The sequence below is a fragment of the Trichechus manatus genome, unplaced genomic scaffold (assembly GCF_000243295.1).
Source record: "Trichechus manatus latirostris isolate Lorelei unplaced genomic scaffold, TriManLat1.0 scaffold00225, whole genome shotgun sequence".
NCBI lineage: Eukaryota > Metazoa > Chordata > Mammalia > Sirenia > Trichechidae > Trichechus > Trichechus manatus.
Genome location: NW_004444161.1, coordinates 1,496,461 through 1,512,251, shown reverse-complemented (window position 1 = coordinate 1,512,251; position 15,791 = coordinate 1,496,461). Strand labels below are relative to the sequence as shown.

The 15,791-nt window shown below is 41.2% G+C and overlaps 1 protein-coding gene across 3 annotated transcripts in view; it reads right to left on the bottom strand.

Annotated features, from left to right (window-relative positions):
• Positions 1-15,791, bottom strand: part of GALNT7 (polypeptide N-acetylgalactosaminyltransferase 7) — a 157,440-nt gene that overhangs the window by 27,030 nt on the left and 114,619 nt on the right. For all 3 annotated transcript variants that reach the window (XM_004388953.1, XM_023742920.1, XM_023742921.1), the window contains exon 3: positions 328-494. In XM_004388953.1, coding sequence (XP_004389010.1) covers positions 328-494 — 167 coding nt within the window. The remainder of the gene's footprint in view (positions 1-327; positions 495-15,791) is intronic.

Below are 15,791 nucleotides of genomic sequence, written 5' to 3'. Positions count from 1 at the left end.
TAAATAATAATAATAATATCCATTGCATAAGGTTATTGTCAGGATCAAACAAAATAATTCATATACAATGCTTGGCATAGTACCAACTTACTGAAAATAAGTTTCCACTGAGTCAATTCTGATTCATGATGAACCCATGTGTGTCAGAGTATGTCCACAGGATTTTCAATGGCTATGATCTTTCCAAAGTAGATGGCCAGGTCTTTCTTCTGAGGCACCTCTGGGTGGACTCGAACCTCCAACCTTTCAGTTAGCAGCCCAGCATTTCTGCAGTTACTAATAATTAACTTATTTTATAGACAAAAATGTCAATTCTCTAGCCATTACCTTTATTACTGAAATCATCGATTAACACGATTTCTGCTAAGTATTTCCTTGGAGTCCTTTTAATGACACTGTGGACTGTTCTCATAAGCGTCGACCACCCTTCATTATGGAAGACAATCACAACACTGGAAGTCAGCAGGTTTTCATCATAATGCCAGTATCTGCATCTGCAAAAGGAAAATGTAATCCTATTTATTCAGAGGGAATCTCTCAATTCTTGGTTCTAAACTTATTATGATTATGTTTTCTGATTGGATTTAATATTATAGGCTTAACTAAGGTAAGTTAATGAAATAAATCATTTCCATTTTAACAGAAACACAAGAAAGAAAAGAGAAGTTATGAGGTGAAGTTACTCCTAGACAAAGCTAATTCCTAACCAACCAGTACTTACCGCATGAGAAGGAGAACGAATTGGTGAATTTACGTTTCTCAGCTGGGATGCTTATATTATTTACAGCTATCAGGTTTTTCTTTTCTTTTTCATGACTTAGATCTCAGTTTATTTTCCTTTTTGAAACTTGAGCTTTTGGTGCAAGGCAGTTATTTTACTTACTCTGAATAAACCACTATGTTTGAAAGGTGTCTGGTCTAAGACGGCTCAAATACTCACAAAACAGGCTGACCTCAGGTGTACAGCAGGCATTCAGAAATTTACTGTTGAATCAATGAGCAAAGTTCTAATATTGGTTAGAGCCATCAACTGGGCTAAGGAGGGAGCTTCACTTATTCCACACGCAACTATTTGAAACAATTGTACCAGGAATGAAGTTTCCAGAAGCCTTTCCTAATTAGCAGGAAACCCAAAACCAAACCAGGTGCCGCTGAATCGATCCCAACTCATGGCGACCCCCATGTGTCAGAGTAGAACTGTGCTCCATAGGGTTTTCAAAGGCTGATTTTTTAGAAGTAGATGACCCAGCGTGTCTTCCAAGGTGCCTCTGGGTGGATTTGAACCTCCAACCTTTTGGTTAGCAGCCAAGTGCATTAACTATTTGTACCACCTGGGGACGGCTCACCGAGTTTCCCAGAAACAATACACACGCACACGCACATTTATTTTTTCTGCTTGGCTGCAGAAGAGCAAAATAGTAAGAACAAGACAGACTAACGAGGATGATTTGAGATCCATGTTCTTTCTGCAGGAGTTAGTTTTCAGAGCCAGCATTTGGAGCTTATCACCTTAATAAGCGAAAGGGAAAGGTTTTTTATACCAAAGCTTTTCATGAAGCAGTAAATAAGCTTGTACCAAAGATGAAACTCAATTTTACACCAAGCTATACAGAAGCAATAATTAACATTATCAGCTTAATAGCCTATACCAGCATTTAGCACAGTAAGCATGCCTAGAAAAGGGCCTGGCCCAATAAAGGTGGAAACAATCTTTTCTCCAGGTGTTTATTTCCCTTTCACAATTGGTCTAAATGGTCTGTGTTCTTAGAGGTTATTTTTACAGAAAAGCAGACTGAGATTTTTAACCCATTTAATCTTATTTCTTGTGTCTGCATTTTCTTAGTAAGCATGTATTACGTACCTACTATGCCCCATGCTCAGCACTAGATGATAAAGACGCAGCATCAAATAAGACAGACGTGGTGTCTGCCCTTAGGAAGCCCACAGTCTTACAGGGGAAGAGGGACAGGGAGCAAGTATTTGTCCGTTCCCTGAGTGTATCCGTGGGGAAACGTAGGGTGCCTATGACAAGTGGAACTCAGCCGTGGGACATACGGTCAGGAAGGCCTCCTGTTAACAGGAAGATGAGACCGGAACGATGATAAGAAAGTACTGAGACCAAAGAAGCGGGGGGCGGGGGCATACGACCACAAGACTGAATTGTGGGTGCATGATACAGATAGTAAGAGAGCTGTCTAAAAACGATCAATACCTTTGGAAGATTTAATTAAAATAGGAAAAATAAATATGAGTTAAAGAGAAATGTTATAAAGAAGGGCATTTGTAAAAGAATAGCACATAACAGCATATACTTATGTTCCAGGCACTATTCTATGTGCTCTACTTGTATTAACTTATTTAACCCCAATACCACGATAAGGTTGGTACTATTCATGCTCCTATTTTACCAACAAGGGGACGGAGGCACAGAGATAAATGATTTGCTTAAGATAATACAGCAAGTAAGCAACGGAGCCAAGAAACAAACCCAGGCTGGCTTGAATTTATACCAAATAGAAATGAGGTTAAACATAAAAGAAAAGGAGTACTGTCTAAAGCTATGTATGAGCAGTTAAGAATTGATCCAAGATCTAAGCATTGCTGTTGATTCACACAGTCCATACAAGGCGCCCACGGAACTTACTGTTATGTGATGGGTGTACTCTTCCCTCCCCCCTTCCCTGTGCCTTGCAGCCAGAAGGTAACCCCAAGAATGAGGAAGGAGCGGTGGGGCACAGCACCTTTCAGCATCAGGTTAAACAGAAAGGACTTTCTAGTGTAACCCAAAGGCGGAAGGGGTCAAATCCTCTTTCAGAATAATAAATTATATAAATTAAATACAGTAGTGGAGGAGCGTGGATCTTGCTAGCAGATGAGTGTTTCTGGAGAGAAATGATCTCAGGCAGTGTGGTCATGGTATCGGGGTGGGGACGTCAGACCTGCTTGTCTAACTTCACAAGGAGGGAGGAGAACCATTATCATCAACAGCCCAAGGCTGATTCCTGTGAAGTGGAGGTCAGAGGTATCTCCTCTCTCCAAACTTTTTACCAATTCTGACATCAGCTGTTCCTCCCATGGCACTCTCTGCTTCTCCACTGGGTTCCATAATTCGTTGCAATGGCCACACAGAACTCATAGACAATACTCACAATTATGGGGTTTATTAGGGAAGTAACAGGTTACAGTTCAGGATCAGGATACAGTTCTTCAGTCAGGACAGCTACTCTCAGCCATGCTCACAGGCAGGCCCCTCGGCCTCTGAACACTCTTAAGAGTGTTACAATACTCTTTAGCTGCACTGATAAGTGCCCAGAGGCACCCCACTCCACCAGTAAGCCTTGGCCTGACGGCGCTCAGCTCTCTAGCTCCGTGGGTCAACAAGGCTATCTATGCCAACAAGTGCCCGAATGCATTCCATTCCACCAGCAAGCCTCCTGCCCGAAGGTGCTCAGCCCTCCTGCTCCATGGGCTGGGAAGCCCACCATGCCATCTTTTGCCAGTCTCCTGGTTCTGCTGCCTCTGCTGCCACCATTTCTCTGCTGCTGCTTCTCACTGTCTCCAGTGTTTCAGCTCTCTGTCTCCTGGCTCTAGGAGGTTCTCAGTGCAGGGATCCCAGGTCCAAAGGACATGCTCCCCTCCTAGCTCTTCTTTTTTTGGTGGTAGTGAGGTTCTCCCCCACCCCCACTCGCTTCTCTCTCCTTTTAGCTCTTGTAAAATAAAAGGTGTGACTCAAGTAAGAGTGGAACTTGAATAAGGGTGGTAAGGGTGGTGACTGGGTAAGGGTGGTGATTTGAGTCACACTCTCTAGTAAGGTGGTGACAAGACACATCCCAACCTAATTCTGTCTCATTAATATAATAGACAACTCACTCCCAAATGAGAGCATAACCACAGACATAGAAGCTAGGATTTACAACACATCACAAAATGGAGAATAATTACATCACATCACAAAAATGGAGTATGACTACATCATTACATAACTGCCAAACCACTGAAAATCATAGCCCAGTCAAGTTGACATATAACTGTAACCATTACAGGTTCCATACACCTTATTTACATAGTCTCACCCAATCACTGTGTGGCAGTCAAAAGACTATGGCTAGAGGCACCATATTAAGTAATTTGCTGCATCGTAGGCAGACCAAGGTAATTCTAGGTACACAGGAATAATAACCCCCAAAGCAAGCTATAATCCAGATGGGGAGACTCAGGCAACATTTTTCTTCCTCAGCCTCTCACCACTGGACGTAAAGGTGCAGAACTGGGTGGGCAGACAGCAATTTTGATTCACATCAGATAACAGAATTGGTGAAAATAAGACATGGAAGGAAATTTGGGACTTGCCGAATCTCTAAGGCAGGAGGTGGCAACGTGGAAAAACAGGCAAGATAGGAACTTTTGATGTAAGACGGTGTCTTAGTTAGCTACTTATCTAGTGTCTTAGTTATCTAGTGCTGCTGTAACAAAAATAACATAATTGGGCGGCTTTAACAAACAGAAATTTACCTTCTCACACGTTAAGAGGCCAGAAGTCCAAATTCAAGGTGCCGGCTGTAGGGGAAGGCTTTCTGTTTCTGTTGGCTCTGGAGCAAGGTCTTGCGTCTTTGAGCTTCTGCTCCTGGGTGATCTTCATGTAGCTTGGCATTTCTCTTCCCTCATCTCTGCTTCTTAATCTCGTTTTAAATTTTGTAAGAGATTGACTCAAGACACACCCTACACTAATCCTGTCTCATTAACATAACAAAGACAACTCATTCCCAGAGGGATTATAACCATACAGAGGTTAGGATTTACAACACGTACTTTTGGGGGACACGATTCAATCCATAACAGATGGGAAGGAGTTAAAAACATAGCATGAGTCAGGAGGGGACGAAGAGGGTAGGGTGAGGACAAGAGAGATGGTCTATGAGGGACATCCTTGCTGTCCTAGGGAACTCCACGTGGGGACAGTCTGAAGGTCTGGCCATGCTGCCTTGCATTCTTATACGGGACAAAGGGACAAGAAAGCGGGAATAGAGCCTGCTGTCCAATTTTCCATCCCCCCTTAACTATGTGCAGTTTGGAAATGATAACTCTAAAGACATAAACTAGACTGTGGGCCAGAAACAACTTCTGGCGTACACTTTGATTTTTCTTATTTTTGAGCCTTAAAAATTACAAGAGTAACGCACAGCTTGTTACACAAGATTCAAACAATAGAGAAATGTATAAGTAAATGTGAAAGTTCTCTCCGTTACGTCCTCCCAGTGACATCAAAGCTCACTTCCTAGGGAAAAACACTGTTAATAGTTGGTTGTGTATTTTTTTAGATTTTTTAAATACTCATGCAGATATTTAAATGTCTTTATGTATATACATTATATTCAGATAGATATATATATATATATATATATATACTGACTACCTATAGATTTATCTAATTATTTTTAACTGTTGCATAATATGGAAACCCTAGTGGTGTAGTGGTTAAGAGCTAGCCAAAAGGTCAGCAGTTCGAATCCACCAGGCGCTCCTTGGAAACTCTATGGGGCAGTTCTACTCTGTCCTATAGGGTCGCTATGAGTTGGAATTGACTCGACGGCAACGGGTTTGGTTTTCTGGCTGTGTAACATTCCATAGTATGGCTGTTCCATAATTTGTTTAACCACTCCCTTAACGACAGACATTTAAGCTGATTCTACAAATAACGTTACAATGACCATCTTTAGGCATATATCTTTATCCCCTCTCCTAGAAATCCTTCCTATAAAATGCTCAGGACTGTAAGCTCATCAAGGACAGGAATCACATCTTATTTTCCTCACTACCGTGTCTCTGGCATCTAGCACATAGCAGCTACTCCATAAATATTTACTGAATTGCTTTGGGGATAATTTCTAAAATGCTTCTTGATGTATTTCCTCCTCTCTGTAGCGTCCACCCTCTACCCTACCATCCTTCTCTCTTGAGGTACCCTCAATAACAGCTGAAGTCCATAGACCTTCCTCTGCCACAGGTGAGGGAAGTAGAATTTCTTCTCGCAGGAAGAGGTGGAAAATCTGGGAGAACATGAAGACAGAACATAATAAAAGCCAACAAAGGAAGGGACCCCTTTCCGACCTTTGAGAAGAGTAGCCAACACATGGTGGCTGTAGTGCAGAACAGAAATGATGGTGCAGTGTGTAGGGAGAGCTAGGACAATTCTCCTTCCCTCTTCTTTGCAGTCTCCCTTGGCTCTAGGGCTCAGATGTTTCCAAATGCTCTCAAGTGGGGGACGTGGAAGGTAGTCGAGAGTGAAGAGCCTGCTGTGGTAAGGGGCGAGGTGACATGCCGTGAAGACTGGGGTGGAGGCCGAAGCCAGGGACTGGTCCTCAGAGACACAGTGGGGCTCAGAGAATCCACAGTACCAATGAGAGTCAAAATGGAGGTGAGTCCCCAAGGTGAAGCAGGCATGAGAAGAGACCACAGATCCCAAGGGCAGCAGGAGTTGACCAGAAGTTACTCCAGCAGGGGTTCCTTCAGCAGCAGATGAAAAGGGGTCAGTACACCTGGGAGAAATGGTTCACCTCAAGCAGAGCCAGGAGGAGGCAGCAAAGATGGGTGGTGTGCAGGTCAGAACTGCCCCACAACGTCTCAAGGATGCATAACCCTTCTGCCACCCGGATGCCCAGAGAGGGAGTTTGAACTTCATGCTGATTGGACACTTAGCCCAAATGAGATAGTTTTAAACCAGCGCAGATTGGGTTACTCTTAATTACAAGCTTTCACTGGCCACCATCAGGAGAAAGTTGAGTTCTTTATAGATAAGGTGGCAGTATTATCTGTTGTTCAAACTCAGGCACTTTTTCTTTTTTTTAATTGTGCTTTAAGTGAAAGTTTACAATTCAAGTTAGTCTCTCATACAAAAATTTATACACATAGTGTTATGTGACCCTAGTTGCTCTCCCTATTCTGTGACAGCACACTTCTCCTTTCCACCCCTGATTTCCTGTGTCCATTCAACCAGATGCTGACCCTCTCTGCCTTCCCATCTCACCTGCAGACAGGAGCTGTCCATTTAGTCTCATGTGTCTACTTGAGCTAAGAAGCACACTCTTTATGAGTATCATTTTATGTCCCATAGTCCAGTGTAATCTTTGCCGGAAGAGCTGGCCTCAGGAATGGTTTTAGTTTTGGGCTAACAGAGAGTCTGGGGCCCATGTCTTCCGGGGTCCCTCCAGTCTCAGTTAAACCATTAAGTCTGGTCTTTTTACTAGAATTTGAGTTCCGCACCTCACTTTTCTCCTGCTCCATCAGGGACTTTCTGTTGTGCTCCCTGTCAGGGCAGTCATTGGTGGTAGCTGGGCACCATCTACAAACTCAGGCACTTTTAAGAGTAAAAGGAGAGGCTACTGAAAAACACACTGGGACAGTCTGAGCAAACTGGGACATATGGTCACCTTAGATAAAGAGAAAAAAAAAAGCTTACAATTTTTACCAATCTTAGTTGTCTATATACATACAGTCCCCACCTCAGGTCCCCCTCTTCCTTCAAAAGAATAAATATACTTGGTTAAAGTGCTTGTGCATATTTTTTTATTTTTTGCATGAACACTGCCCAATTTCCCGTCCCCCCAAAGCCTGTACCAATTTAAGAGTTCCAGTAATAGGATATGAGAGGACATTCTTCTCTACACCCTGGTCCATACTGGACATTGTCATCTGTTTAGTTCTGATTTTGAAGGGAAGATGATGATGACGATAGCTAACATTTCCCACAGACTATGTGTAAGGCACTGTGCTGAATACGTGCTTTTATGTGGGTTGTCTAATATCACTCTTTACATACGAGGGAGAGACAATTGTGCCCATTTTACACATGAGAAAATTAAGGTATAGTTTAGTTAACTGGCCAACATAGTGGCAAATCTGGGATTTAACATCAGGCAAAGCCCCTGTTTTTAATCAAAACAAAGCCCCTTTTTTAATCAAAACACTCATTCTGATTTTTGGAAGTAAAAATTGTATCTCATTGTTTTAACCCGCGTCTTCCTAATAATTAAATCAAATATCTTTTCATACACATATCATACCCCATTTGAATTACTTGTGTATGCTTTTGTTGGTGTGATGGTTAAGGTTATGTGTCAACTTGGCTAGGCCATGATTATCAGTGGTTTTGCAGATATTATGTAATCATCCTCCATTTTGTGATCTGATGCGAGCAGCCAATCAGTTGAAAGAGGAGTTTCCCTGGGGGCAGGGCCTGCTTCCAATATATATGGATGTTCTAGTAAAGCTTGCACTCTCTTGATCCTGCATCTGACCCTTTGTCCTCTGACCTCTGGTTCCTGGTCCATGAGCCAGCACCCGCCACACCTGACCTGCAGATTTCGGTATTCTCCACTCCTGCAACCCTGTAAGCTAGTAGCCTTCCACCTGACCTGCCGATTTTTGGTTCGTCAGCCCCTGTAACCACGTGAGTCAAGAGAAGCCTTCAGGCTGATGCCCAACCCAAGGATTTGGGACTTGCCAGCCTCCACAACTGTGTGAGACATTTCCTTGAAATAAATCTCTGTATATTTATATATATGCTTCACTGGTTCTGCTCCTCTAAAGAACCCAGCCTAAGACAGCTGGAAAGAAAACACTGGGAAGTATAAATGAAGGAAGCTAAAAAGAAAGTAAAAACATAGGATAATTTAGAAGAGATCATCAGAAAGTGCTAGCGCTTACCATTTCTGTTCATCATAATATATGAGTCTCACCAATGGCTGGGTGTTTACGGTAGAGGGCTTTTAAATGTCCCCTTTGCACAAAAGAATGCAAAATTGTTTTGCAATTTTAACATTTTAATGTTAAGAAGGTAGAGAATGACAGTAATTATGGGGAAAGGTTTCAAACTCTATCCATTTATGTTGCAAGACTGGTGAGAGTATGGTGCTTGGCCGAAGGGGAAAAAAATTTAAAAGTTGAAGATACCAGAAATTAAAGAAGAGCCAAAACAGAGCAATATGCCATGTTCCTCAACTGGAAGACTCAATATTAGAAAGGTAACAGTTTTCCCCAAATTGATTCAATGAAACGCCAATAAAAATTGCTACAGGCTTTTTCCTTTTTTAGGGGAAACTGACAAGCTGACTAAATTCTATGTACACACACAAGAGCCAAGAATGGCCAGAGCAATCCTGAAGAAGAAATCAAGCTGGAGGATTTCACCAAATAATTGAGACTATAAAAGCGACAGTAAGATAGCAATGCTGCGATGATGAATAGATGAATGGAACAGAAGAGAGAGTCCGGGAAAGCACACAAATACACAAAGTCACTTGATTTATGACAAAGGTAACAGTAAAGAGCATAAGGAAAAAGTTGTGACTTTTTTTCAATAAAATGGCAATGGGTCAGTTGTGTATCTATATGTAAAAATATTAATTTTGACCCTTGATGCACACTATAAATAAAAACTCAATTCCAAACGGATTGTAGATCTAAATGTGAAAGGTGAAATAGTAAAAACGTTTTGAAGAAAACACCGGGAATATCTTTATCACCTTGGGGCAGGCAAAGATTTCTTCAAAAGACACAAGCAGCGCAAACTACAAAGGAAACAATGGATAAACTGGACCACATTAAAATTACAAATTTCTGCTCATAGAAAAAAAATTAAGAAAGTAAAAAGACAAGTTATAGTGTGGGAGATGAGACGCACAATACATACATCTGACAAAGGAGTCATATCCTCAATATGTAAAATCTGCTAAAAACCCATTTCAAAAAGAGACAGACAACCCAAAAGAAAAATGGACAAAATACTTAATAGGTACTTCACAAAAGACGACAGCCAAATGGCCAGTAAGCCTTTTGTGCTCGACTTCGTTAGTCATCAGTGAAATGCAAAACAAAACGACAATCTGATAAACTCACCAGAATGGCTAAAATGAAGACGCAACAAACAAAAACTGCAAATACCAAGTGTTGTCAAGGATGTGGAGCGACCGGCATTCTCATATACTGGTAGGTAGGATTATAAATTGGTACAAACATTTTGGAAAAGCATTTGACAGCATCTACTAAAGCTGAACATGCGAGTTCTCCAGATACACTTCTCCCTTGAGAGTTAAGAGTAGGAGCAGATGAGCAAAACATTGATTAAGCAGACATCCTATGGAAGAATGGAATTCCAGTTAGCTTGATGTCAGGATTGAATGCCTCGTGCATTACTAAAATTTATCTTCAAAGCGTGGTATGATTGGCTTGATTTTCAATGGCCCTAATATTCTTGCCCACAATTTCTAATTTTGTAGAGACCAAACATTTGATGGCTGTGCACATGGTATCTGTGCCATACGGTATAATTAGAATGTTTACTAAAATTCCTTGTTCACAATTTGATTTACTTAAGTTAGTCCTGACCAGTTTCCTTGTGGCACCTTCCTTTTGTTTACTTGTATGGCTACTTTACAGTATGGAGACATATTCAGACTCTTAGCACAGGCGAGCTTAAGGGAATCTGTAAGCTTAGTGGTTGTGTGCAAGACTGTTGTATGTTTGAGTGTATGCACCTTGCATGAACGTGCATTTTTCCAGGTGGGAATGCTCACACTTTTGATTAAAGGAGGTTGTCTTAGTTTTCTAGTGCTGCTATAACAGAAATACCCTAAGTGGGTGGTTTTAACAAATAAAAGTTTATTTTCTCACAGTTTAGGAGGCTAGAAGTCAGAATTCAGGGTGCTGGCTCTAAGGGAAAGCTTTCTTTCTCTTTCTTTCGGCTCTAGGGGAAAATCCTTGTCTCTTCCTTAGTTCCTTCGTGATCTCCATGTGACATCAGTCTGTCTCCATCTGTGCTTCCTTGCTTCTGTGCTTAATCTGCTCTTTTATATCGCAAAAGGGTGTGGCTTAAAATACACCCTAGGCTGATAGAGCCTCATTAACATCCCATAACAAAGGGATTATATCCACAGGGTTAGGGGTTGGCATTACAACACATATTTGGGGGGACACAATTTAATCCATAACAGGGAACCCTGACCCCAAAAGTTTAAGAATTACTGTCTTAATGTAGTTAACCAGGTTAATACTCATACTGTAAGGTAAAATTCTAGTTCTTTGAGAATTTCTTGACTGATTGTATGTATTAAAATGATCATTAAATACTGGCAAACAATTACTGATGATGGTGATTAAATACCTTCTGTTGGGCAGCTTTTCTGGTTTTCCACTTTGAAAGGCACACAGAAGTCGCGCTATAATCCATAAAAGAACACGATACTAACAGAAGTACCCCAGGTATCAAGGTAAAACCCCCTACTTTGCATCACTTCTGACTCTTCCAGCAGAGGATTTGTAATAAGGTCTATAAAGAAAGAAGACTAAATGAAACCAAAAATCCACATTTTAAAAAACGGATGGGTCTTCAGATTTACTGGCCTATAGGAGACTGGAGAAACCTCGAGAGTATGGCCCCCAGACAGCCTTTTAGCCCAGTGGTGAAGTTATTTCTGAGGTTCACTGTTCAGCCTGGGAGTGGACAGCCCCGTAAAACCAAATGGGACTAATGAGGTACAGGGGTCCAGTGACAAGGGCCAGAAGACAGAAGGGGACAAGGAAGCTGGTGATAGGGAACCCAAGTTTGAGTAAGGATATTGTTGATGTGTTGTGAGATTGTTAACCATTGTCATAGGGCAACGTGTGTAGTAACTGTTAAATGAGAAACTATTCTGTTCTGTAAGCCTTCATCTTAAGTGAGAATAGCAGCTCAATTGGAAGAGTGTAGTCAATGTCACTGAACTGTGCATGTAGAAATTTTTGAAATGGTGTATCTTCGGCTATGTGTATTTTCACCATAAAAAAAGGTTGAGAAGTTAGAGGGTTGACATGCTGTGGGGTTGTTAACCAATGTCACAATGTCATAAAACAATATGTGTGCTACTGTTTCATGAGAAACTGTTTGTTTTGTAAGCCTTCACCTGAAGTACAAAAAAAAAAAAAAAAGTAAAGTAACTAATCACCTATAAAGTACACTGTTTCTGATTTTATGTTCAATAATGAGAAAGCTGGGAATGCAATAAGTCAATTTATTGACATGTTGATCTGAAAACAGTTCTTTATGAATTTTAAAGACCCTTACCTTCTAGATGCTATTCTGTTAGAGCACTGAGGTTTTAAGCCTTCACAAATAAAGATGTGATTGTAATAAAAAAAAAATTAAACGGATGGGTCTTGTTAGAGATTACTTACTAATTTCTGCTCTTGGGCATTTTATTTTCTGAGGATTTTTAAAAATTTTCTAACATCAAGGAAAGTAGTGCTTTAGCTATATTTAAAAAAACAAAACCTGCTCTGATCTCAAATATTCCCATCCAGATTACAGGCCTGCAAGATTAAAGCTAGAGAGAGATTCTTTATATATACACATATTCGCTACATGGTATTTATTCAGTGACTTTCTACATTTTGTTGTTGTTGTCAGGCACCGTGGAGTCATTCCAACTCATAACGACCCTACGTACAACAGAACAAACACTGCCCGGTCCTGTGCCATCCTCACAGTCCTTGCTATACTTGAGCTCTATATTTAGTCACCACTGAGATCATGGCTAAGCTCTTCTCCTATCTGTTCGCATTACAGTTCTGTATCTTGGATTAGGAAGTCACAACAGGCAAGGGCTGGCCTGCTTGGCAATGATTCACAATGACTAGCACACTGTCACAGACAAAGAGCTCATTAAAGGCTTGAGGAGGAAGAGGAGGAGGATGGAGATGACAGTCCCGAGTCAGGGCCCAGGCAGGCTACCCAAGCCGTGCAACTGGAGGGAGGCGGGGATCTGCTTTCCCTTGTGCCCCGGAGGCTCCACCTAAGGGCAGGTCTGAGGGACATGACTGGCCCACCAAGTGTGGTCCTCTGGTCTAGAGGCAGCCCCTCGCCTGGAAACAGTGCACAAGTATTCCACACGGAAGGCTCTCCTGAACACGTGCAGGCAGCAGCCTTCTCTAATGGAAATGGAGACAAGGTCTTTCTTGGAAGAGAGTGCTGCAGGAGATACTCTCTGCCCCAAGACCAACCAGGTCCCTTTAAGGTACAAGGTTTTATATTAAACTATCGATGTTAAAAACATAGCTGGTACAGAGAGAAGACAGGTAATATTATTCACAGACATTTCATTTCTGGTTTTGAAAGATACTTTTTTAAGTTATAGAAAAGCCGCTGTGAAAATAATTTATTCTCATATTTTCTTCTGAATTCCAAGAACCTAACCCACACAGCTACCATGAAGATATTTTGTAACATTACTTTAAGGGTAGCTCTATATGCAGTTCTTTGTATTTAGTCTTAATGGGTAAATAAAATCTAATTTGACAGCTATGAAGAACTTAGCACTTTTAGGCTGCAAGACCTTGAGATCCATATATGCTATCATTAATATACTGTTTGTGTGGGGCTATTTGTGTGTGGAAGTTATTCACCTTACCCGTTTTAAAGGTTGTATCCTACTTCTAGATCATTCCCTGACAGTCTCAACAAGAAGTCATTTGGATCCTCTTGCTTTAATTCTGCAAGCAGTCTAAATCTGACGGAGAGAACTCTTTAGGTATAGAAAACAAATCCTCAGTTCGGGAAACACTTTTTTCTAGCCATCCACTTTTATTTTTAAATAAATTGAGAATCTTTCCTGCCTCCATCTAAACTTCCTTTGTTCAATCCCATGATAAAAGAAAGTGGAAAACTGCTTACAATTCACATAGAACAGTGCTGACATCCAACAGCTGAATAAATTAGTAATGTAAATATAAAACTTAACTTAGCATTCAGAAACCAAGATACATTTTCAGTGAAAGTAGAATCATCACAGTTAAACTCAATCACTCAATCTCAACAGATTGGGGAGAATGGATTTTATTCAAGGATCAGTTTCTATGCACTTTGGTTAAAACGGGGACAGGACCTGTGGTAGAGTTTCTTCCTCCTAGTGCATTACACATAGCAAATTAAAGAATCTAAGCCTCAAAAGAAACTGACAGACCAACTGCCCAACTCTCCGGGTGTGCTCCATTTTGTCAATGTATTTCCCAGAAAAGACTGCTGTAATGATTCAGTGTAGACAAGGTAACACAAGGGGAGATACTGCAGCCCTTATTTTGGATATGATTCCTTTATAAGCATAATCTAAAACTGCACGGGCACTGTATATTTTTTTGCAGCCATTATCATACTGCTGGCTCACAAATCCTGAGAACTTTTCTCCCCAAATTACTGCTGAGCCTCATAGCTCCCATTCTGTATTTTTACGGTTGAACTCAGTGTAAACTACCATGTTGACACTTATTGCCATTTTATATCATTGGTTTCACATGCATGCTCCTGCAGGTTCTGCTGTATTTGATGATTTTGTCAGTTGGTGAAATTTAACGATCCCTCCCAGGCTCAGGTTTCTATGCCGAAAACGGGATTAGTATGATTTCTATCTCTTCATCCATTGTTTCTATGGATGAACGTGAGAAGGTCAAATATGTGCTTTAAAGCTCTGTGTTATTCCTGAGAGGTGGCTATCACTCCATTCATCAATTTCCTCTAACTGTACTATCATTCACACTTCATTACTTCACCTTGTCCTCAGGGATCTGAAGACTTGACTCAAATACCCTGCTAAAATCAAGATGCATTAGGTGTCAAGTTTCCTGTCCCACTAGTGGAAGCTCACGTCTTCTTTTAGATTCAGTTGAGTTTGTTCTGATGCCTTTTCATGGACCCATGCTGGCACCTAGTGACAGCTGCTTTTTAGTATTCATAAATGATCTCCCCTAGTATCTCACTGCACATGTATGTCAGACATCCCTCTTGGAAAACGTATGGCAATACTTCCCACCTCCGGTTTCCTAAAATCTCTTCTCTTCTCCGCCATACCTCTGGGTCACTGACAGCATTTCCTCTCAAGCTTATCTGTAAGTTCTTCAGTATCTAGTGATCACTGTACTCCCGGCTGCCCCAGGGACAGCGGGCCGGAATTAGCCAGTCTGAATTCCGTCTGTTCAGCAAACACTACTATAGAGGACGCATGGAGCTTCTAAAACTGTAGGGAATCAGCCGTAAGGCAATCAGATCCCACGCTCACCAAGCAACCAGAACTTGCATGCGGATATTCTAGTGATAACTAGGCTACACGAAAATTCATTTTTTCTCATTTTGAATGAATATTTTATATATCGGCCTCCTGTTCAGTTAGCATATGAAATTCAGTTAAGCTTAATCAATTTAACACATTGACAAAAATTATTTTTAGGATTTACCAAGTAATACCATCTGATGCGAAACCCTGGTGGCATAGTGGTTAAGAGCTACGGCCGTGAATCGAAAGGACAGCAGTTCAAATCCACCAGGCGCTCCTGGAAACTGTATGGGGCAGTTCTACTCTGTCCTATAGGGTTGCTATGAGTCGGAATCGACTCTATGGCGACGGGTTTGGTTTTTCGGTGTGGTGCTGTCTGATGAGGCCATCTCTAACTCATCTGTTCGTAACTTCAATAATGACCAAAGAGAGAGAGCTCCAATAACGTCAAATTTTAAGAGACAGAGAGAGAAACTTTAATTAAAAGTTTAATTCTATGAAGATATATCCATAATGAACTAAAATTTTAAAAAAGTCAAAAAGTAGCATATTAGTTATGGATGATTTGCAAGAAACAAATCTACCCAACTAGCTTAAGCCAAAAAAAAAGGTGGGGGAGTGGGTGTTTAGTAATTGGAAGGATACAGGAGCATGTCGCAGAGCCCAAAGTTGGGAAGCACGCCTGATCTTCATGGAAGACATGGAACTAGGAACTGA